This window comes from Parasteatoda tepidariorum, chromosome 9, assembly GCF_982258835.1.
Source record: "Parasteatoda tepidariorum strain Cologne lab strain chromosome 9, Ptep-v5.0, whole genome shotgun sequence".
NCBI classification, from domain to species: domain Eukaryota; kingdom Metazoa; phylum Arthropoda; class Arachnida; order Araneae; family Theridiidae; genus Parasteatoda; species Parasteatoda tepidariorum.
Genome location: NC_141763.1, coordinates 50,924,967 through 50,949,720, shown reverse-complemented (window position 1 = coordinate 50,949,720; position 24,754 = coordinate 50,924,967). Strand labels below are relative to the sequence as shown.

The window sequence follows — 24,754 nt, the reverse complement described above, 5'->3', positions numbered from 1 at the left end:
TGTTTATAAAGATTTTATTTTTAGGTGTCTTGAAACGATGGCGCCTGGTTTTAAAACATCATTTAAGACCGAATGGATGGAAATTCCTCATTATGCCCCATGGTTACGTGAGTGCCTGACTGACAAATTTTCTGCAGTGTGTAAATTATGCAATTCTGTATTTTCCCTGAGCAATATGGGAAAACAAGCACTAACTAGTCATCAGAAATCCAGGAAACACAAAAAAGCCATTATTAGCAGAAATATGTCTAATGATTTGAGGAGTGCATTTGGTGAACAAGATTCTACTACCAAAAATCTTGTATTTAATTCTCTAAATGAGCCAGCTAAAAAGGATGCAACATTAGTTTCTTTTCTGAGATCAGAAAGTGTATCAGAAGCAGAAATCTTGTGGTGTTTGTATGCAGTGATGGAACACTCTTCTTTTCGTTCTGCGGGTCGGGCAGTACTTTTAATGAAAAAAATTTTTACTGACAGTGAGATAGTGAAAAAAATATCTCTACAAAGAACCAAAATAGCATACACCTGTGTTCATGGTATTGCTCCATATTATAGGGAGAAATTACAAAAAACCATAGCTAGCTGTGATTATTTAGTTATAGGCTTTGATGAAAGTCTAAATAAAATCGCTCAGAAACAACAAATGGACGTAAGTGTTCGACTTTGGAATAAAGATTCAAATAAAGTGCAGACACGATATTTGACATCAGTATTTCTTGGTCATTCGACAGCAAAGGATTTGTTGGATAATTTCAAAGAAGCCCTTTCCCAATTTTCCATCAATAAAAATAAAATAATTCAAATATCTATGGATGGACCTAATGTTAACCATAAATTTCTTAATGATCTTAAAAAAGAACTTGAGGAAATGCCACAAGATCCTGTGCTGTTAGATATAGGTAGCTGTGGACTGCATACAATCCATTGTGGGTTTAAACATGCAATAAAGTCTACAGGATGGAATGTAGTGGACTTTTTACGGGCGCTATACTACATTTTTAAAGATGTACCATCACATAGAGCTGATTTCATATATTTCACTGGATGTGAAAAATTTCCAAAGAAATTTTGTGCAATCCGATGGGTTCAAAATGTAGAAGTTGCTGAGAGGGCATTAGAAATGTTGCCTCATATTTTCGAATTTGTAAAAGCAGCAAAGAAGGAGAAAAAAATCTATGTTGGCTCAAAAAATTTCAGTGTACTCTCGGAGTGTATCAAAGACAGTTTCTTTGCTGCAAAATTGGCATTTTTTCAGTCATTAGCTGCTTTTATTGAACCATTTCTCACAGAATTTCAGAGTGATGCTCCATTAGCTCCTTTACTTTTCTCTAATTTAACATCAGTTTTAAGATCTTTTCTTGATAAATTTGTAAAACCCGATATTTTAGTGGAGAACTCTTCAAAATTAGGAAAAATAGATTTGTCATTGGCAGATAATCTGCTTCCAATCAACAAAGTTGCTCTCAGTTTTGCAGTTAAGGATGAAATAAGGAAAATTAAAGATTCTTCACCTTCTGAAGAATTTTCATTTAGGAAAGAATGTGCAATTGCTTATAAAAAATTCTGTGAAAAGATTTTAGAAAGATCACCTTTAAAATTCCAGTTAACAAGGGGGCTATCTTGTCTTGATCCTGGTGTAATTTTAAATACAGCAATTGCTGAAAAACGGCTTTCATCTTGCCTTTCAATGTTGGTATCTAGCAATTGGATATCAGGTGTCAAGGCTGACAGTGTGAAAAATAGTTACAAAACGTTCATTCGGAATCCTCTAGTTAAGAAAGAAATGGAGCAATTTGAGAAGAGGGAAAAACGACTAGATAATGTTTTCTTCTCTCTATTTGAAGTTTGCAATGCACCAGAAAATTTACGTTCCTTTGTTAAGTTTCTCCTTATATTGTCACACGGAATTGCTTTTATAGAAAGGGGCTTTTCTATTAATTCAGATTGTTTAATAGAAAATCAACATGAAGATAGTTTAGTTGCTCTAAGGCAAATTCATGATGGTGTTACGGATGCTGGTGGTGTTGACAATATAACTGTGACGAAATCCATGATAAACTACGGAAAACAGTCTCACACACGTTATATCGAAGTATTAGAAAAAAGGAAGGTGGCAACAGAAGAAAAAAAGAAAGTTATGTTAGAAAAGAGGCAAAATGAAAAATTAAAAAGAGAACTGCATGCTAAAAAACAAAAATTAACAGCTGATTTTCATTTAGAAACTTCTTTAATTGATGAACAATTAAAAGCTATAAGAAATTAATTTTTAAAAGCTTTCAATTATTCACTTGTTCAGCTATTTATACTGTACAATTTGATTAACTCCACTTTATAAAACATCTCAAACTTAAGTGTCAAAGAATATATTAATATATATATATAGGTATATTTTTTATATTTATATTTAAAATAAGTTTCCCAGATAATATATATGAACAACATTATATGACTAATATTTTTGGCTTTTCATTTATTGATAATTTATTTCACAAGTAATTTCGATCTCAATTCTTAATTTTTAGTTTGATGGAGTTGATCAATTTGTGTAATAAGCTATTTATATAACAACTTTTTATTTTATACAAAATAAAGTTTCTAAAATTCCTTGAAATGTAGATTTTTATCTTTATAATTTTTATAAACTATTATTAATTTTTAAGTTTATTTTTATGGTTGAGTATACAACAGTTATTTTTTTATATGTAAATTTTATGGCTGCTATTTCAATAATCTATATTTTTAGCAGAAATATGTGTATTAATATATATTGGTGCTAGAAATGCCTAACTTTTTACACCTGTTTTATCAGAGAACGTTTGCACTTTTTTCTTCATTTTAATGTGTCATCAGATCTTGTAAATGTGTATCCACATTTGTAAAAGAAATTCATACAATACATTTTAAATGCAACACAGCTGTATATATATTTTATTTACTGTATATTGTTGTATAGCTAATAAATTTATGAAGTCTCGTTAATGTTGCGTTGTGGTATCTGGAATTTTAGAAATTTACTCTGGAAAGTCTGGAAAACTCAGGGAATTTTTTTTGGTCTGGAGAGTGGCCACCCTGTTATAAGAAATCTATCAAAGTTGTGTTAAATTACAATTGGAAAGTTCAAAACAAATATTACTATTAAAAAAAATAACCAGACTATATTCATTGTAATAATTCTTCAATATTCATAATTTTTTTTTAACTAGATTAAATCCAGATGATTTTATTGTGGAAGAAGAATATGAGGATGATGATGATCTAAGCCAGGATGAAGCAGATGATTTTTCTGATGCTGGTTCTGATTTAAGTGAAACATCAAGTCCAGATAATTCTACACAAAAACAAAAGAGTTGTCCAAAATATATGGTCAAGGTATGGAATGTTGTGCTAATATAACTTTTATCTTCAACAAAAAGTAATATTGCTCTTTGTAAATATCAGTCCCAGCAACATTCTTGCTGAATTTTTTGTAAAAAGGCATCCTGAATCAAAATATGATCCCTGTTTTCCCTTATCACCCACTGTTTCTTATATTTTTGTGGCAATAATTTGAATGCAGGTAAAGGTATATTTTAGCTTTTTAATTTCCTTTCTTCTGAGGGTAAAAGTTTTAGAACATAACTATTAAAAAAACGTAAAGGGTAAGTCCTAAAATTTTTGAAGAAAATAGTAAGCTATGATTATTTTTTCTTCTTTTTTATTATGTACAAAAATTTTGATGATTCACTGTGTAACAGTGGCACATTCAATAATGTTTACGCCTCATAGTTTGTGTAATTGAAAATTTTCATACTTTCATAAATATTAATTACAATAACAAGCATAACCTATTATAATGCAGTTAAAATAATCCCTCTCCTTCCAAATCAAATCCATAAATATGAAATTATCAAAAAGTAAGGAACATAAAAAAGAGCTTCCCAAAAAACGGTTGTTGATGGGGAAATTGGTCATATCCAGTTTCAGGACATCATTTTATGTTTGAATAAACAGGATTGGGAAAAAAAAATAATAATTTTACTTAATAATGCTTTCCTTTTTTTTTATATAATAAAATAGTTTTTTATTTTAGAAATTGGAAGAGTATGATGATTTTTTTTCTTCTTTGGAGCAAAATAGTCCAGAAAACTTAAATACTGCCAAAGAGAAAATAGAAAAGGTAATATCTAATGTAAATTTGCTTCTGTAAAAATTAATTATTACTTCCTTTCCTTAAATTTAGTATGAACTTCCTTAATGTCTTTTTCAGAAAATGGAAGAGTATGAAGAAGACCAAATTGGGCCTTTAGAGGATGAAGAGATCTTTGGCTATCTCACTGGTGAAAATGAACATATTGATTACTATCTAGGAAAAAAGAAACTGCGAGAGTGAGTTTTTTCCTTTCGTTTATTAGTAATGTATAAATTCGTGATTTGCTCTTTTCCATCCTTTTGAATATGATTCTATTTATTCATAAACAGTTATTGTGCAATGTTTGTGATCAACATCAAATATGCCTATTTACTGGCATGAGAAACTAAGTTCTTACCTTGTTCATAATCAGGATCTTTATTCAGAAATTAATCAGTCAATGTGATTGATTAATTTCTGAACCGGTAAGTACCAATGTACATACCGGTTTACAGAATCAAAGGAGTTAATTATCCTACATTCAATTTTTAATTTTAGACTTGTTACCATACGTAGTGAATTGAGTTCTTTGTATTATTTTCTCCTTTATTGATCCTTTTAAATTGCCAATTATGTTAATTGTTTGACAATATTGTAATGTAAATTCTAATTTAAACTTTTTAAGTTATGTGAGCTTGTAAATGTGAAGTTCATAAGTATATTTTTAAAAAAAAAATTTTTTTTCCTTCTTCTCAAAAGGGAAGATCTTGAAATAGGAAAATGTGATGATACATTAAGAGAGAAAATTCTGAAGTACTCTGAGGAAGATCATGTAGAAAAGCTAATTGAAATTGTCACTGAACATCCCGTTGAATTCGACTGTGAATCTATTATAAGTGAGTTAAGTGTTTTTTTCTTTTATATATTTATCATTGATGAGTTCTCCCTAGGAATGAAAAAGGGCAGGGCCCTGTCTTTCAGAAAAGGGAACTATAAGTTTTGAAAGGGCACTAAATCAATGGTGTAAAAATTTATAAAAGTGTAATAAGTAATAATTGAATTAGATCTCCAACAATATTTAAATTACCCTCTTATACTTTTTTATGTGTATATTTCAAAAAATAATTCTCTCTCATTATCAGAGTAAGAGAAAAATTTGTAGTTTATAAAAATAATTAAAGGTGTGCTAATAGATAATCTCGACACAAATTTTTTCCAAAAAAAGTGGAAAGTTATTTATTTAAAAAAATAATTTTAAAACTTAAAACTATTAAGAAATTTATTAATATACCCCATTAAATAAGATATTTTAAAAATTTTATGAGTTAACAATAATCCTAAGAAAGTAAATTTTTGTAATAGTAATCGGAATTAAACCTATAAGCTCAGATAATTTTACCAGTGTGTAATTATTATTTAAACAGTAAATTAATATTTTTTAAAATGGAATATGAATAAAAAGGCAGTGTTTTCAAGGAATGGGCGGTTTATTTTTATAAAAGGAGAATGTGGGTGCATTTATAGGGATCAAACGGCAGGCATGGGGCAGAGTAAATTTAAGAGTTATCTTCTGTTCTTTGTTTACCTTTTAATTTTATTTATGCATTAATAGCTAAATGCATAAACACTGCACTGATAGTTTAATATTTTAAGTGTGCATCAGCATCTCATTACACCTATATATATATATATATATATATATATATATATATATATATATATATATATATATATATTTACTTACATTTTTTATACAAAAGACTCTATTTAAAAAAATATTTATAAGACAGGGATGACTTTAATGTTTAGAATTAAGGTCTCTGATGCATTATGTATATGATTTGCATTATTTGTGATAATTTAAAAATGTTGTAATAGTTTTGATCTGTGCTGTTCTCTTCAATCTCTTTTTTTTTTCCATAAAAGTAGAATTGTGTATACTATTTTTTTTAATTATTTGTTTTATTTTAATGTTAATAATTGGTTAATTAAAATTGACGAATGCATTAAGTGTAAAAGTACCAATTTTTTATGCTATTAAAAAAATTTGCAACTAGTATTAATATTTTATAATCTAAAAATTTATTAGGATATGTTTCTATTTTGTTTTATAGGTACATATTCTAACAAATACAATCATCCATCAATAATTAGGGAAGAAGGAAAGGTAAATTTCTTGTATTTTATTTCCTTTTTTTCTTTCTAAATAATAGCATCTCCTTTCTACAATGCTACAGCATTTTCACAACAATCCATGGTGATTCCATGGGTATTTTATAAAGCTTATGTTAGGTAGTGAAGTTGATTGTTTTGCTTTACCTTTGCTGAAAACTCTTGAATAGTTTAGTTAAACTATCTTAGCTTCCACTTTTACTAAAAAAGAGTATGTTATGTTGCCTGCAGAAAAATAAATAAAATACAGTTGTAAGAATAGAATCCTTCCTAAGAAATATAAATGAGAAAAATTTACTAAAAATTCAGAATTAGATATTGCGTTGTACAAGTAGTTATACAGTAGAAATTGCATTGCAGTAATTAATGCACAAAAGTAATGAATTATGGTCATGATCATTTTTAACTCAGGTTGACAACTAAATTTCTGCTGCTTTTTGCAAATTTGTTTTAAGTGAGGGATTTGTTAAAAGTTTAATCTTAACACATACAGAGTCCTTCAAAATCCCAGAAAACGTTCTATCAGTTTTTGAAGAGCCCTAAATATTTACTATTTTTTAAGCAATAAACAATTACTTTTATTATCGTCTGAAACGGATAGTCCCGTGATTATTCTCGATTTGACGTCACCCAAGCCCATCTTCCGGTCATTTACAATCGTTGTGCTGTGAAAGCCATTAGGTTCTTTCTTTCTTTTGAATTTTCATAATTAAATCCAACTATTTTAGATGATAAATAACTATGTGAGAACAAAAATATGCCCTAATGTAACTTAATGAAAATGTGAGCTTACTATAACGTGTTTTTATAATATTTTAAATTTCAATGGTACTCACTGAAACATTGTTAAATAGTTGACAAAATTTTCTAGTTCTTTAGCAAGATTTTTTAGGCTTTATAAAAAAGGTGTTAGCGTGAGTTATGGATTCCTGATATTACTTATTAAAATGATGAGTTTTAAATAGAAAATAATTTTGTTCCTTCATAACCATTTGTTATGAAAGTATCAGTATATCAGTAGCCTTATGAAAAAAATTGTGATCCCAGCATAACTATTAATCCATTTTTCAACAAAAAAATCTTTTAAAAAGAAGTTTAAAGAAAAGATAAATAATATAGTCCAGTTGATTTTATTCACATTATTTTAGTTAACGTTAATCTATGTTATAAGAATATTGAACTGAAGAATATGCATTTATTTAGTTCCACATTACAGAAACCGGAATTAAATTTTATTATTACATATTAAAGTAATTTTTCAAGATAACAAAACTCCTATTTACTCAAAGTATAACAATTTTAACAACGATATTAACATTACTGTCTACTTAATTATTTAATGAATAATAAAATGTACATTGGAATTTCATTTCATTGTGCATAATTTTTTTTTTTTAATTCTTTAGCTTTAGTGAAATAAAGAAGTTTAGCTTAATGATTTTTGCTGAAATTATGTGGTTATATTAAATATCATTAAGTGAATATATTGCATAAAGAGGAATTAAAATGTATAAATTTAAAAATAAAAATGGTTTCTAACTAAAGAGAAATTTCTATTTACTCAAAGAATAATATTGAGAATAGATATGAGCATTAATGTGTATTTAAATACGTACATTAATAAAAAAAGAAATAAACTGCATTAGTAAATATATACTTTAAAATATATTTAAACTCGAGTAAAAAAAAATTTTAAAAGGCAAATCTAAATTTTATTACCTCAATATTTTAACCTAAGCACATGGGTTATAACGATGATGAATGGATATATTTCAATGAACTAGATTTATGAAAACATTAATTTTTTAATGCAAAATCGAATAATAAAATCATTCACGCTATATTTAAATGTAAACTATTTCTATCCAATATGCGACTAACTTTAATTCGGCTGTAATTGAACATTCTTTTAACTTAAAAATAAGCGGAATAAAATAATATTTTCAATGAACTTTAATACCACTGATTTTATGTGGAATAAAATTATTCGCTGTGATAAGCTGAATATTCATTTCTCCAGCTATTTTAGTGATAAATAAACAGTTTGAAGTTTTAATCCTTCCATTTTGCTTACACTCCCAAAGCCATAAAATTCACGAAATTTTTACTAATAATATGCAGAGGGTGTTCATACGATATAAGTGATATCAAAACTAATAAAGCATTGAAATACCTTAGAGGATGGAGGCAGCACGTTACCATACCATGACGTCATAAACAATCTGAGATTGTTTTTTATTGCATCACTTACAGAGGCTTTTTGGGTAATTTAAATGTTTAATAATTAAATAAATAAACGTTTAAGGGAGAGAAAAAAACCCAATTAGATATTCTGTTTTAGAAGGGAATTTCCAATAAGTTAGGATTGAAAATAAAATAAAAATTAAGAGATACTGTGATTGTCTATTGCACTTCATCAAACTGAACTGGATGCGCAGAATGAGCTTAGGGATCGAAATTTCCATTTTTAAACTTAGCATACCAATCGTAGCAGTTCTTTCAGATAAAACACCCTCTCCATACACAGTACGAATGTCATGAGCTTTTTATGATACTTTATGACCTTAAATTAAAAATAAAAAGTGAGATAACAAAAAACACTCTTTTTTTTTTTCTCAATGTGACATTCAAAATTAACATAAATTAACTCAAACAAAAAACCGACACAGATTCAAGTAGAGCAAAACATTCACTTTCGAATGATCTAAGACATTATGCTAAAAGCGTCTAATGGCATGCAGAATGTTAAAATTATAAGCAATCTGGGTCATGAGTCTTTTGGTTTAAAACAATTTTGATATTGTTGTTCAATGCTCCAAACCTCAAAAAAGTGAGAATTATACCTTGAAAATATCTTACTTGTAACTGAATTTTATTTCTATTTAATGTTTTTTTATGTAAAAAAATTTTTTTTTCCCCTATCCTACAGATAAGAAAAATAAAAATACCCAATAATCCACTACAAAAGCAATTAACGAAAAGCAAGCTAAAACAGTTAGAATCAGAATCCGAAAGTGAAGAATATTCAGATGATGATGCTGTCTCTGTAGCTTCAACTATAAATATAAGACCTAAAGGAGAAACTCCTGAACAAAGACTTGAAAGAAAAAAGTTCTTTAAACAAGTGAAAAGCGTAAGTTTTTTTTTATTTTTGAAACCATGTATTCAATGTCATATTTCCTATTTGTATTGAAAGCTTAAAGCATTAGTACTTCAGTTACATCTGAACTTGAAATTTTACTTAAATAATTTTCATCCATATACTATTTTTATTACTGAGTTACTATAATGGTTACATTGATTATTTAAAAATTAATTTTAAGACTTAAAATTCATTTAAGCTTCAATGTCTTTTTTTTTTTTTTAATCTATTCTCAATGCTAAAAACATATTATGGTCCAATGAAAGATAAGAGACCCCCTTCCATTTTTTCTTTCACTTCTGATAAATCTCTTTACTGAGCATTAGGAAATTATTTAATTTAAATATTATATTCCTAATTTTGTGCCCTCCTCCAACAAGTCTTTAAATTGTGAACATTTATTCTCTCAACAGGAACTTACCTAGTTGTGTTTTATACAAAAAGATTTTTCCTACTCTCAGCAAGTTAAAAGTTATTCTTAATGAGTTTAAATACTTACCAATATACCTAATTAATTATATTTAGGAAAAATTAATGACTGATATTAATGAAAATAGTTTTTGGAAGAAAATAAATAATGATTAATTTTGAAAAGCTGTCATCTTGGTTTATTTGCCACAAACACTAAAAAAAGCTATATAGAAATAGTAACTTTGGGTTTTTGACTACAGATTCAAAAAATAATCATTTAATTGCACAGAATCCTATGTAATAACTCATTATTTTTCCTTCTGGGCCATGCAGCTGAAACCCTCCCCATGAAAGTGTATACTACAGATAATTTTTTATCTAAATTTTTGTACAGAAAACAAACGAAAATTCATCATTAAAACATCTCTCAACTAATAAAAAAAGAAAGCAAACATAAATAAGGATACTTCTTTTTTCTGTAACTTAATTACAGACTTAACTCTAGGGATTTATTTCATTTTTTAGTATTGTATAAAATTAGTACTAATATGTATATTAGCAAATTTAGTTATGTGTAAGTGAGATAAAGCTAAATTCCTACAATAATAATATGTTGAGGTTTCAAAGTTGGATTCATAAAGATAGCGCTGCTGACTCTGTAAATTCTAATACTGGGCTTTTACCTATGTTAGATAATATACTAAGCATTGAACCATTGGTTAAATTCTACGAAAATTTCCCGTATATAAACTTAGAGAAAACCAGGACTTTTTATCAGAGAGTTAATTATCAAATGTTAGTACATTTACTTGCAATTTTATTTTTCTAGGAAAATCGGAAATTGAAAAAAGAAAATAAAATTGCTTTCAAGAATGAGAAGAAATTCCAACAAACCCAAGCAATGAATGTTCAAAATAACAGAGGAATAAGATTATTCTGACATCTTTTAAACCTGTATAAAACTTGTTATAAATTGTTTTTAATATATTATATCGTTTATTAAGATGGAACTTTTTGTCATTTTTGTTCATTTACCCAAAGCATATATATATATATAAAACTTAGAGGGATGTTTTTTTACTTATTTTTTCAACTTACATATTATGCTTCATAGGATTCTTTTTGACTTCTGTGTCCATAGTATGTCGTGAAATGCATGAAAAATGTCCTTGATTAGTATTTTTAATACACAAGTTACAATAAATAAAAACTGTCCTGAAAGATACTACTTGAGGTCATATAACCAGGGCTAGGCGTGAGATACTTTTCTCACTTAATGCCACTATTATAAAATATCGTAACTTTTATTCACTGTTTTTAAGGCTTAATCATTTATCTCACTTTTTTTTAAATTTCACAATCCCCCCCCCTCATTTCAATCAAAAGAAAGATATTACAATCCTCTTGCACTAATAAAGAAGGACTATGGGTGGGGTGTAGAAGAGGATTGAATATGTGAAGAAAAATTGACAATTTCCACTTCCAAATGAATTCCCCTAGAAATGCAAGAGAGCCATTCACTGTATTGAGGAATGATTTTAGTCATCATCTATCTTAACTTCCGTTTACTTATCTGCCGTGGAGTTGCAGAACATGAAATTTTTTGTATTTCTCATTGAATTGAATTTCCTTATCCTGTATGTGCTTAATAGAGTATAATTTTGCATCATAGAAATTAAGCACTCTTAAAAGTTCTTATTTTACATTAAAAGTGCATAAAAGTTCTTCAGGGTGGCCACTCAAATCCGATTTAAAATTTCCCCGATTTTTCCAGGTTTTCCAGATAAAAATCATAAAATTTCCAGGTTTTTGTTTCTTTATTCATATAAAGTATAGGATGTGTAAGGGAAAAGTGTCGATATTATAAAATATTTTATTCAAAATGTTATTTTTTTAACATATCATCTTGAAAAAAATAATTTATTTTGACAATTTTCAAGATTTTTTTTAATGTTTTGGTACAAAATATCGAATCAAAAATCACATTGACCAACAAAAGAGTAAAATTAAATATAAATACAGTGGAGCATCGTTTATACGACGCCGAAGGGACCACCGAAAAACGTCGTATAAACGATAACGTCGTATAATCGATTTTTACTTCTAGAACTGAAACTAACTCTGTTTTCAGTTAATTTTAATGTTTAGCGTGTTGATTTGCATAAATTTCTAAATTAGACAAAGCAAAACAAACAAATAACCAAAGAAGAAAAATTGCTGTGAGCAATTTGAATGTATGTTACTTTAAATTATATTTTCTTGCTATTAGTCTCTACAATGCAATGCTTTGAATAGCGAGTTGAACTTACTGCTTTCTATGATGAAATTTTAGATTCTAATCACGGCCAAATCTAATGGCTGAAGCGCACTTGTGCAATTTGCAGGAAAAAAGAGAGCTTTTACATTTTCCAAAATAATTAGTATCGATGGGTGGGCTGGACATTGGTCGATGAATAGCAAAATTTTTCGTTTTTGCCTCTTCGTAACATTGTCTAGTTTTTTCAATCATCTGGTAAAAATTACGGTCGTCATCCCTTGTTGGCACACTTTTCTGTATCATTCATGTTGGCAAATTCCGCCCTTTTTTAAAATACACAAGAAAAAATTAAATAAACGTGAACAAAATCTAAAAACCGACGTATAACCGATTCCGTGCGTCGTATAAACAATATATTTTTACATTAAAATGAATAGGAATGATTTGGGACCACACTAAAACGTCGTATAAGTGATCGTCGTATAAACGATGCTCCACTGTATATAGTTGGTTCTTAAAAAAACGTTTTTTTGAAATATGTTATAAAAGGTTAAAATGAAATAGAAAAAATTAGCATTAATGCAACAATTGTAACGATTTGTCGACAAACATTGCTGTTAGCGATTGTAAAAAAATGTGTGATTGGTTGGTTTGCTGAGAAAAATAATTCAGATTTCCTTGATTAGGAGTAGAAAAGCTTTCAGAAAAAGACTGCGATATAAAATCTATTATTAAATTATAACCAACTAATTTTTGGAGAATTTTATAAAGTTAAAAATACAAAAACATTTTGTCAAAATAGAAAAAAAAATTACCACCAAAGCATTGGAACAAAGTTGAGCCATAAATGGATTCAGCCCAAGGAGAGAATTTAAAAAAAAATAATATCCTAATCCCTTTTTCCACCCCCACCAGAATCTTGCCTAAATTGCACAGTCCCATAGCAATCAAAGGTTTCTACATTCGTTTAGCAACTGTGTGAGAATTTTATGTGGCATTCTAGTTTAACAGAGCTGTAATGGAGCAAATTTTGATGCAAGCAAAGTATAACTAAGTTGATGATATTTCAACTGTTTGGCGATACATTTCCGTTTAAAAAAAAGTGGGTATAATGGATGAAATAATTTAAATTAAGAAAATTAGTAAATAATTTAAATTAGTGAAATTAAAAAAATTATCAAAGAAAAATTTCCAGCTCTTCTTTAAAATTCCCTGATTTTTCCAGGTTTTTATCCAAATTTCCCTGATATTTCCAGGTTTTTTCCAGTATAAAAAAATTCCCTGATAATTCCAGGTGGGTGGCCACCCTGTTCTTTTTCTTCCTAAGAAAAATGTAAATAAAATATTTACTTTTATTACCCATTGGCAAAAATGGGTGTTGTTTTAGGTTTGATGTTGTGCACCCCTTATTTGGAGGTCGTCACTCTTCAAGTGTAATAGTTGAACAGTGTGCATGTGTTGCTGTGGCACAGCTACTGTTTGATAATTTTTTAGAATTCTTTTTTTTTTCACTTATTTAATTTTGTTATGCAGTTGGCGAGTTTATTTTTGAGATATGGGACCAGAGATCCCATAAATACTTCTTGAGTTGTAAAAAGAAGAGAATTTCATCATTTGAATACTTTTGTTTTTATGAAGAATCGGAAATTCTAACCTACAGTTCAAACTGGATAGTTTTCAATATTAATTCAGGTGAATATCACAAATAAAGGTTAAAAAAAAATTAGACAACCATTTTGCCATTGGGTAAAAAATCGCCTTTCAGCGAGCACAATTTTTATTATTTTTTTCCCTTTTCATAAGATGTTATGTGAATCTAGTAGTCTGTTTTGACACGTAATTTCACGGTTTTATTATTATTACTTTTGATGTCAGTTATTAAGAATTTTTTCAGTCCTTTCTATGTAGTTTTTCAAATTGGGCTGTTTTTTATGCAATGTTTTCAGAATTTCAAATTGATTCACCTTAAATTTTCTTGGTTCTATCAGTCAAATGAAGTTCTGCTAGTTTTTTTTTCTCCCACAGTCTTTTAAATCTCCATATTTTAATTATTACGATGTTGATTATGTGACATATATTTCAGTAACAACTATCTGTTAATGATTTATTCGAAAATCGTTCTTGGACCTATTTGATTTCGTGATTTCTTAGTTTTATTTCTAGTGTTTACCTTAGGCAATTTTTTCCACCCTTTCCTTATGGTTTTTTAATACTATGTTATTACAGTACAGAACCCGTTATCCGGAAATCAAAATTCCAAAAATTTTCCCGCCATTTTTTTTCCTCATAGGATTTTTTCGTTTTTGAAATAATCACTAGTGTATTACTTCGTTTTCTTTATAAGAGTTCCAAATGTTTTTTTTTTTTTAGTCTGGTTTAACAATAAATAAAAAAAAAACGTTTTTTTGTAGCGATTTAGAAAAATCAGTTATGCAGAATAGCGATGGTCCCAATTAATCGGTTCCATACTGTACTTGCCTTATTCCTTAAAGTTAACTTTTTTTACACACTCGATTCAGGACGATTACATTGTAAAGTAATGTTTTTCGACAGTTTTTGCATTCATTTAATTTCATATTAATACGGTGTTATATTTTTGATTAATTCGATGTTGTAGCGACAATTGTTCATGATTTATTAAAAAATCACTTTTAACGGCTCTATCGTGATTCCACTTTTTTTTTTACCAGAGAGTTTTTTCAACCATTTTTATTTTTTTAAACAATGTTATTAGTTGGGAAAAATTAGAAAGTATTCTATATGTAATTTAAAAAAATTAAATAGCAGTAAACAGCTACAACTATAAATGTTTCTAAACCAATTTTTTAAAGCTATTAGGATGTTGCATGAATATTAATACTGTTTTTATTAAGTCACTATCACTTTTTTCACTATGACCTGCACTGAGCCCTACATAACCTAATGCAAAACTGCAATATAATATGCACTAAGAGGCAGATTATAAGCAACTAATTTTTATGTCTACAACTTTTGCAATGATTATCAGTTCTTCAGTCTGTTTCTGCTAAGGATACAAAATTGTGATTACTTCACATTTCTACTAGTAATTATGGATAAAAATGGTTTGTGATTATATACAGCATTTGGATTATAGTGTGTTAAAGCTTTATAATTTACTTAGCAGGGAAATTAAGCTCAGTGAACCATGTGATTATACTGGAAAAAAAGTTATAGTAAATGAAACATATCAAGCTAGTTTATGGAAAGGAAACTATGTTCCAATAAAAGATTGTAAGACATAAAAAAATATTCCATAACCATTAAAAACTTTTATTTTGGCTACATAATGTACAAAATAGAGATGGAGATGTATCAGATTTATTGTAAGTTGTATTTAGAAGATAATATCAAAATGTCTAAAAGAGGAAAAAAAAACTTTTTTCCACGTGTGGTAAATTTGATTATTCAGTTAACTATGAAAATGATCCAGATAAAAATGAAATTTAGAAAAGATATTGTAAAAAAACTTATGTAATTTTGCAAAAAATGAAAATAAAATATTAAATAGAAATATGCATGTGCCAGGCTAAAATAAATAATGCACTTATTGTAATTTTTTTCTTTAAAGTAAGAAAGAGATACTATTAGATGTTTGCTTTCAATCAAATAACTAAGTTAATTTGAAAACTTGTTGCTTAGGTTTTATCTAAACAAAAGAATTAGTTTTTTCAAATATACATCTTACATACAATTTAATGTAAAATTTTAACAAACAAGAAAATAGTTAATAAATTACAGGGAAAATAAAAAACTTAAGAGCCATAAGTAGTAGCGTTGAAACACATAAATGATACTTCAGGGAAAATTTTGACAGAAATCCCCTGGATCCCTTTCTTTTAGTAATATTATAGTTTTCAAAAAAATTTAATTTATTTAAAAAGAAAAAATTATTTGTCCCAACAACAACTAACAATTAAAAATATTTTTTTAACACTAACATGCATTCTAATGACGGTTGTGAAGAACTATTGGACAAAAATTCTTGTTTTTCATAGAAATCAGGTTATTAAAATTTTCAACACGATTTGTCGAAAATAATGTGTTAGCAACTGGATAACTGAGCATCAACAACTGACGGTTATAACATGACGTATCATAACTGACAATTAACAACTATTAATTATGAGGTTCTTGATCTAATTTATAACCAGGGGTCTGTTTAGAAGAAATTTGGGTCCGTTAACGGACCCTTCACAAAATATCTTTTCATAAGAACGGACCCTTCACAAAATATCTTTTCATAAGAACGGACCCTTCACAAAATGATTTTTCTTTTAATCGGACCCTTCACAAATTTGTTTATCTTCATTATTATTTTGTTAATCGAATAAACCCTTTCCAGGGCGGAAAACAAGAAAGATGGATGTAAACGAATTAAGTTTTGTCTTCGGTAGACAATTCTTCCATTATTCGTCCGAAATTAATATTCTGCATTCCGCAGTATAGGCTAAATACCAAATATTTGTATGTTGCGTCTCTAATTTAGAAGCAGCAATTGTTGTTAAATTTTTAAAATTTAATTTTTTTAATTATAATTTTACAGTGTTGAGCATAATCTTGTGTGTCTTTACAATTTAAAAACTCCTTGAAAAAGTTTTTTTTTTACAATAACGGACCCTATTTGCACAAATTCATAAAAGCGGACCCTGGTTGAAAGGATGTGAGTAATTTTTTCCCAATTTCACGAAAAACGGACCTTTCACAAAATGTCTGGACAGACCCCTGATAACTAACTATTACATCGATTATATATTTTAAATTCATTAATGAAACATACAGTACATTATACACATTTTAAAACAGCTATTTTAAAAATTTAGAAAAATTATTACTCTTACTTTGTAAAAGATTAAATCTAAACCTTTTTATTCAACTTTAAACAATAAAAAGATAATGCGCATCTTAATTGCACAACATTTAAAAATTGTCCATAACATTTTTCGAGTGTCATTGCAATTGGTTGCAAACACAACTAAAATAAATCAATTATAACCTAAAAAAATATTTAACTAAGGACGCCTTCTTTTCATAGGTGAACTTTTCTTCTTTTTCTTATCAATTGAATCTCCTTTAATAGCAGGTGAAGATTTTCTTGAACCTTCAAAAGAAAAAAATTTTAATAAGATAATAAAATATTTCTAAATCAAAAGCATTTTACATTTAGCAATCAAAACTTTAATGAAATGTTACTGAATAAATGTATCAATTCTACTTTTTTTTTAAAAATAAATATTGAAAAAGAATTAAAATACTTAATATTTCTAACTAAATCATTTAATTACTACAAACTAATCCCTGATTAAGTAAAACATAGCTAGTTTTATTGAAACTCCAAGCACTCACGAATTATAAAGTCGGAGGCAATAATTCATAAATCAAATAAGTAAATTCATCAATTTAGTTTTTAAATAATTATTAAAAAAGAACATAATTAAAATGCTTAAATTATTCAATTAATTCATACAAATGACTAATTGAATTAAACTAGCTAGTTTTATTTAAGCTCAAATCTCTAGCCAAATAGTCAAAGGCTTATTAAATTAATCAATTTATGAGTAAATGTATCAATTTAACAGCAAATTATTTTACATACAGCTGATAAAAAATTATTCTTCTTAGGTTTCACAATATTTTTTCTTTAGATTTTTCTATTTTTTATATTTAATAATAACTATTTTTTATATTTAATAATAACAATAAAAAAAAAACTTAAGTCACTGATCCTTAGGAACAGTCACTACATTATTAGCCTGAACTAATTATTAGATTATTTTAAAGAAAAGTTAATAAATTGAAATTAAATTACTATGAAATGTCAAAATTATGAATGATGAAATCTTTTATTTTGTGGAGGTGGGGGAACCAAAACAGCACACCTTCCTTTCACATAAATTACTAGTCGAGCTACATTGAAAATGATTTAATGACGATCCAAGTCAAATTTTAGTGGTCTTGGACCACCATTAATTACAAAAATTCTCATATTTCCTTATTCTCTAGAAATAACTTTATTGTTAGATAATCTAAGAAAGACAACAAAAAAACGGAACCTTAAGAAACAAACCAAAATTAATGATATTAATAACCCTGTTTATTATATATTATTTGTAATATTTTCTGTATTAAATAAGCACAAATTTAAATTTAGAAATATGACAACAGGGGTGTATTTGCAGAAAATGTGATTTCTTACAAATTTCACTTATTACTATGATTAAGATATTGCACAAATGTGCATGTCACTTTCAATTAGGATCAAAATAGACTTTACACTTTTACGATAACAGTTTTACCTTATTGATTATGCTGATTGCCAACATATATTATTTTTACAGCCCACTTATCAAAACTAAGTCACGCATCACTGGCGTACAAAATTTAGAAATTCCATACCTAAAATTCAATTTTGGTCAAAATCAATATATATATATACCTGAAAGAACAGATGAGTCAGAATCTTCATGCCTGCTCCCTTTACTAGAAACACTTGATGCTCGATCACTTTTACTCTTGGTACTTGGAATGTCACTAACTCTTCTTGAAGAATCCTGATCACTTTTCCTACTCTCTGTTTTGGAACTTTTTTTACTCTGAGAACTATCGCTGGGAGTAGAGACTTTACTTTTCTTAACTGAAGAGTCTTTTTCACTCTTTATCTTCTTTGAAGAACTGCTAGGAGTATCGGTTTTATTTGGCTTAGTTACAGTACTTTGTTCTTGCTTAGCTGATTTTTTTGAAGCACTGTTGCTCTCAGGTTTTGGAGTTTTCTTTGAAGTTATAGGGGTACTGGTTTCTGTTTTCAATTTTTTAGTTGGTGGCTCAGGAGTTTCTTCCTTAACAGAAGTTTGATCACTTTTGGAATTTTTGGCTGTAAAAGGGCTTGAAGAACGCTTCACTTTATTCAGCTTAGTTGTTAAAGGAGATTCTTGTCTAGTTTTACTTTCAGAAATACTAGAAGGTTTTGTCTCACTTTTTTTCAAATATTGTTTTGTAGTTTTACCACTAACAGGAGTAGCAAATGTACTTTTAGAATTTGATGAAGGTGTGCCGTTTTGTTTTGATTTTGTAGCATTCGATTTCTTCGATGCTTTGTAGTTATGTTCACTTTTAGAGTCTCGACTGTCATCATCAACATCACTCAATGAGACATTTAATTGCTCTTTAGCTAAATCATAGAAGCTAGATGGCAGATCATAATCTACTTCTTCGTTTGGAAATGGTAAAATTTCAGATTCATGCTGAAAAATAATTAACATTGATAAAATATTTAATATTACAAAAAGGACTAACAAAAGAAATTAAGTTAGAAATAATGACAAAAAAAATTTTAGCAACATAAAAATTAGAAATAAAAGTTATCTTCTGTTGGAAAATAAAGAATTCTAGTATAATGGCATTCACCATTTATTTGGACCCAAATATTCAAATTTTACCACTAGTAATGTTCATTAATCTATTTCTTTAAAAAAAAATAGATAAAAATTTAATATTTTATTTTGGGACTATTTAGAAATTAAAATCATTTTTACAACCATTTAGTTTTAGCCAAACCAGAATGAAAAAAAATATTATTTTGAAATTCCTTTGTACTATTTCCCTAAATTTACAGGTAGAAGTATCATTTTGCTTCTTAGTGAAAAAACTATTTATACCAGGGTTGGAGTTTTTGCCGGCAAAAAGGGGTTTTTGCCAGGACAGTGGCAAAAACCTGGTAAAAACCGGCAAAAACTGGTAAAAACCGGCAAAAACCAAATTATCTAAATTGCTGATTAAATATTCTTACAAAATACTTGAAACAAATTTAAATCAATCATAAGGAATAATAATTTTGATACATTACCTGAAAAAATTATTTTTAACATATTAATAATTAATATAAGGGTAATAATTTTTAAAAGATTGAAAGTTTTTGTCCTCTTTTCATTTTAGAATCCTTAAATTAATGTTTTTTTACAAATAAATAAATATTATTATTTGTATATTATTATTATTTTTATTTATTATAAAAAATTATTATTTGTACAATAATTAACTACACATGTTGCTAGATATTGTATGCTTTAAATTATATGTAGTTATATTAATTTAAAATAAGTTCATTTCACTGGAAAAAGAATAATCACAAATTTTCCAATCAATGTTATAAACTACTAAAATGATATATTATTACATTATAATTTAATTATGGATTAATAATTTTGTGAATTTTTTTGTATTTATTTATATTTATAGTATATATTTTAATTTTAGGAATAATTTTGTATCAAAAATGTGTTTTTGTCCTCTCATCTTGGAAAGTATAGGTTTTTGCCACTTTTTGCCAATTTGCTTGGCAAAAACCTGTTTTTGCCAGGACGGTTTTTACCGGTTTTTACCATGGTTTTTTCCACCTGCGGCAAAATCTTGCCAACCCTGATTTATACAAAGCAACATTTAATTCTAAATCAATAACAAATTATATTCTTTTTCTGAAATTTATTTCATTTATATATATATTTTTTTTGAAATATGGCTTACTCCAAATTCCCTTTTTTTCACGATCTATTTTTCTCTATACATTTTTTTGCAGCAAAAAAGAAAACCATGATGAACAAAACTATACCAGTAATAAGTGTAAAACAACTAAAACAAAACTTCCAAGATTTCTTTAACGAAACAGATACAGCTAATTAGCAAACTGTTTATTAATTACTCATATGAAAATAAATTCTGTGTAGTCTTAGAAAACAAAAAGTTTTTATTCAAGGCATCGTGTATAGATGGAAAAAAAAATTCGCAAAATAAACCTTAGATAACCAAGATATTGCTACTGCATCGTTTTGTCTTTCATTAAAGCAGTCATAGAGATTTTGTTGCACTTAATTTATCAAATTAAACAAAATTCTCTCTATTTTCGGAATATTAAAAAAGCTTTTTTCTAATTCCTGAATAGTGAAAATTTCAAGGATTTCAGAGTCCTGAATAGGTTAAGATTTATCAGTCATTTAAGCTTCTAGCTATAATACCTTTCCTAGATAAATATAGAATTATGACTTTTTGAAACATAACTTTTTTTCAAACAATAAAATTAAAAATAATAAAAAAAGTCAGAAAAACAAAAGTCTAAAAGGAATATGCAAAATACATACACCTAAAAACAGATATTTTAAATGAAAACTAAAGTGGAAACAAAATTATTAACCTTTTATTAGCATCTTAGTTTCTATGCTTAGTTTCTTTAAGTTAAGTATACATACATTGAAATGAGCACAGGTTTTTACAAAAGCATCAAAAGAAAAAAAAATTCTTAAAATTGCACTTACCAAAGCAGCCATGTCATAAAGAGAATCTAAATGATTCCAGATTACCTTAGAAGAAATTTCTCTCTCTAGAACTGTGCTAAATTTTCTATGAATGCATACCATCATAAAGTGACGATTCACACCTTAAACAATTATTAAATTTAAAGAATTGGAAAAATGTAATAGAAAAAAAATCACAATTTTTAATAACTTATTTTCAATAAATAAAAAACTTAAAGGGAAAGGTGCTCAGAGAGAAAAACATCAGCTTTAGAAAAATAAATGAAGACCAAGAGAGAAAAATGGCTTTTGTCCAAGGAGGTCGATACTGAGAAAAACGAATTTTCAAGGTTTGAGATTTTTTAGGAGCAAATAATTTAATTGAAATTGTGAAAATAAAAGTATACACAAATGTCACAAGCATATATTTAGATCAGGGTTGGCAAGTTTTTGACACATGACGGTTTTTACTGTCATGTCAAAAACCCATAGTTTTGGTAAAACTGTATTTTTATTTGAGTTAACTGCTTATAAATTAAAATTAATTCATTTTTGGGCAATAAAATTAGAAAAAAACTTGTTAAAAGATACCTAAGAACAGATTCTTGCATTTTCCCAACATGATTATATCAAAACATACTATTTGAAGTAAAATATTAGGATACTAAACAAAATTTTCAACATTTCCAAGCATCATTTTGTTTGGCATATTACATTACTGAAGAATGTCAAGTCATTCTTGACTTAGAGTTTGTTAGTAGCTGCAAGTTTTGAAAGTTTTGTTTAGCTTATTTCTAATATTTAAGAAATGCCAAATTTTAAATTCTTCTTTTTAGTTCTTCAATTTATTAATAGTTTCAAGCTTTTTTGTTTGTTTATTTCTAACAATTAAGAAGTGCAAAATTTTGAATCCTTTGCAAATTAAGCTATAATGATAAAGTAAGTATCATCTAATTTCAGTAAGTATATTGCAATATTTCTATATGAATGTATATCCTTCTATAAGAATGCATGTATATAGTTGCAAAATCAATAGCAATCATTTACAACATTCATTTATAAAGGCAATTATGTGAAAATAATATATAATTGTCTGCTACATACCATAAATTAAAGAAAACAGTAGGTTTTTGACGGTTTTTACCACTGTCATGTCAAAAATCAGTTTTCGGCGGCAAAAACCCAACCCTGATTTAGATCCACTAGAAATTTCAAAACAACTTGACTTAAGTCCAAATTTTTGAAACATATCAAAACATTTTAATTTTTGACTACTTAAAAGGTGGATCTTAGAATAGCCCACCCCATGGCGATGTTTATAAATTTTGCCAAGCAAGTTTTTGAAATATCACCAAACTAGGATTCTGGAAGATATTTCAAGGAGATTGTTATTTTAAACGTTTGATCACATCACCAAAATTCTCAAACCTGATTCGTTATACATTTTTAACCATTATTTCATTTTTTAATTTTTTCTGTTCGGTACTGGTTGAAAATGGCCAGAGAATTTTTAACTATATTGAATGAAAAAGGTAAGAGAGCGATGATTGAATGGTATATGAATCAAAATTTAATTTCGAAAACGAATGAATGCCCTAAATGTGAAGAACAAATAAGTTTGATTGATCGAAAGAATATGCTGAATGGTTTTGAATGGAGAAAGCGTGGAATGAGTGCGGGGGGAGATTTCCGTATTGCGATCTATGGCAGAATAATTGCCAAGTCGGGGCAACTTCCGGCAGTGGCCCACAAGAAACTAAAATAAAACATCACAGAAAGGGACCAACTTGAAAGGTCGTACCACCCCCAGGCAAATATCAACAGGTTTTTTTCTTTTTTTAAAAATTGCAAGTTTAAAATCTATTTGGCACCTCGGCAATTGCAGTTGACATGACAGATCTGGATACGGAAGTATCCCTGAACGTGGTTGCACATGATGTTTATCAGAGTGTTAGGATAGGTATACCCCTCTGGTGACAAAAGATAAACCATCAAAGTGATGGTAAAGAATTTTTAATACAATTGAAAAACATTTTAATAAATTTGCAATAATTTAAGTCTTTTTTTTTAATAATCAAAAAGCAACAGTGATCCCAGTAATAATCGCCAACTTGGCGAGATTTAAAAAAGTCGCCAAGATGTGGGCTTTTCCAGGATTTTACCCAAATTAACAATAAAAAAAAGAATGATATTGATGCACTCTGTATGGTGAATTCAGTGCATAAAATATGAACTTATCATATGCAATATTCATTTATACTTTTGTAACTTTCCTTTAATAATAAATAACCTTTACAGTTCACTAATTTTGCATTTCCTTGTTATTTCCACATATACCAAACAATAGTTATTAGATGCATACTATGCAAGCCAGCATCAGCAAAAACTTATAATGGAGGAGGAACCGCAAATTAACAAAATGGACAGCCATGTCTGATTTTTCGAAAAATGTAAATAAGTATTTTGATATAAAATTGAACTCAAACAAAAAGCAATTCTTCTCACCAACAGGTTTCAAACCACGCATTGCATAAAATAATCTTCGTTCTACTTTACAATCCCAGTCTATTTTATCTTCGGAAAGCATTTCTTCGTTTTCTTTTTCGTTCACCGCGTTTGGTTCCATAGTATTGCTCTTTAGGTGGACACCTGAGTTATTTGTATTTGCGTCTAACATGTATATTAGTAGAATTCCAATTAATCAACATAAAAATTCGAATTTTCTCTTAAGACTTGTTATATCTATAATAAAAGAAATCATTGCACTTTTCGAAATAGATGGTTGACCGTGTAAAGCTAAGCGTAGATGGCGCTGGGGGTCAAAATTCGCCATCGTTCTTCCGGTTTACTACTTCCAACTGATTTTTACGCCTAAGCTTGAAAAAAGGCACTATTCGTGTTTAAAACCTAAATTTAATATCATTTCTAGAAAACCTAAAGTTAAGTTTGCAGCTTATCATAACAATTTAAACAACATAAATAACTGGGTAAAAAAAAAAATTAGTTTTTATGGTGGTAAATCAGCAAATATTTTTACTTATCAACCGAAAGACGGGCAGAAATAGAAAACCAAACATGCATTATGAACGAAATTATAATGGCAGTGTTTACCTGCATTTTGAAACATTCATCGTTAAAAAATAACTAACATAATAGATTTTTTGAATTATTTTATGAGAATCTTCATTTATAATAGATTTTGAACTTGCAAATTAATTTAAAATTAAACACTTAGAGGCTTCCCCCGGGGTGGCTACGAGATATACCCTTCGAAGTCTGTGATTAATTTTTAGTTTCCTAGCTATTATTTTAAAGTAGATTGCGATACCGGAATATTCCCTATAATTAAATTCTTATTCTTT

The 24,754-nt window shown here is 27.9% G+C and overlaps 3 protein-coding genes across 5 annotated transcripts in view; 2 read left to right on the top strand and 1 right to left on the bottom strand.

Annotated features, from left to right (window-relative positions):
• LTV1 (LTV1 ribosome biogenesis factor) overlaps window positions 1-10,843 on the top strand; it is a 29,327-nt gene extending 18,484 nt beyond the window's left edge. For all 3 annotated transcript variants that reach the window (XM_071186052.2, XM_071186049.2, XM_071186051.2), the window contains exons 6-12: window positions 3,204-3,369; window positions 4,070-4,156; window positions 4,247-4,365; window positions 4,868-5,004; window positions 6,223-6,275; window positions 9,210-9,413; window positions 10,663-10,843. In XM_071186052.2, coding sequence (XP_071042153.1) covers window positions 3,204-3,369; window positions 4,070-4,156; window positions 4,247-4,365; window positions 4,868-5,004; window positions 6,223-6,275; window positions 9,210-9,413; window positions 10,663-10,773 — 877 coding nt within the window. In that variant the 3' untranslated portion in view covers window positions 10,774-10,843. The remainder of the gene's footprint in view (window positions 1-3,203; window positions 3,370-4,069; window positions 4,157-4,246; window positions 4,366-4,867; window positions 5,005-6,222; window positions 6,276-9,209; window positions 9,414-10,662) is intronic.
• On the top strand, window positions 4-2,377 carry LOC147804054 (uncharacterized). The gene has a single exon (XM_087151790.1). It carries the CDS (start codon window positions 38-40, stop codon window positions 2,261-2,263), a length of 2,226 nt encoding a protein of 741 aa, XP_087007916.1. The 5' UTR covers window positions 4-37; the 3' UTR covers window positions 2,264-2,377.
• Window positions 10,844-15,365: 4,522 nt separating the features above from the next.
• LOC107447635 (uncharacterized) lies at window positions 15,366-24,223 on the bottom strand. The gene is made up of 4 exons (XM_087151791.1): window positions 23,898-24,223; window positions 21,414-21,535; window positions 18,545-19,349; window positions 15,366-17,209 (listed from the first exon to the last, which is right to left on the bottom strand). Exons 1-4 carry the CDS (start codon window positions 24,067-24,069, stop codon window positions 17,121-17,123), a joined length of 1,188 nt encoding a protein of 395 aa, XP_087007917.1. The 5' UTR covers window positions 24,070-24,223; the 3' UTR covers window positions 15,366-17,120.
• Between the last annotated feature and the right edge of the window lie 531 nt (window positions 24,224-24,754).

Bases quoted from the DNA above. Each gene is read 5' to 3' on its own strand.
- LOC147804054 (XM_087151790.1), top strand. From the start codon at position 38: ATGGCGCCTGGTTTTAAAACATCATTTAAGACCGAATGGATGGAAATT.
- LOC107447635 (XM_087151791.1), bottom strand. From the start codon at position 24,069: ATGTTAGACGCAAATACAAATAACTCAGGTGTCCACCTAAAGAGCAAT. The intron at 21,536-23,897 runs GTGAGAAGAATT...TAATTGTTTAAG, and splicing joins GCGTGGTTTGAAACCTGTTG to GTGTGAATCGTCACTTTATG. The intron at 19,350-21,413 runs GTAAGTGCAATT...ATTATTTTTCAG, and splicing joins TTTATGACATGGCTGCTTTG to CATGAATCTGAAATTTTACC.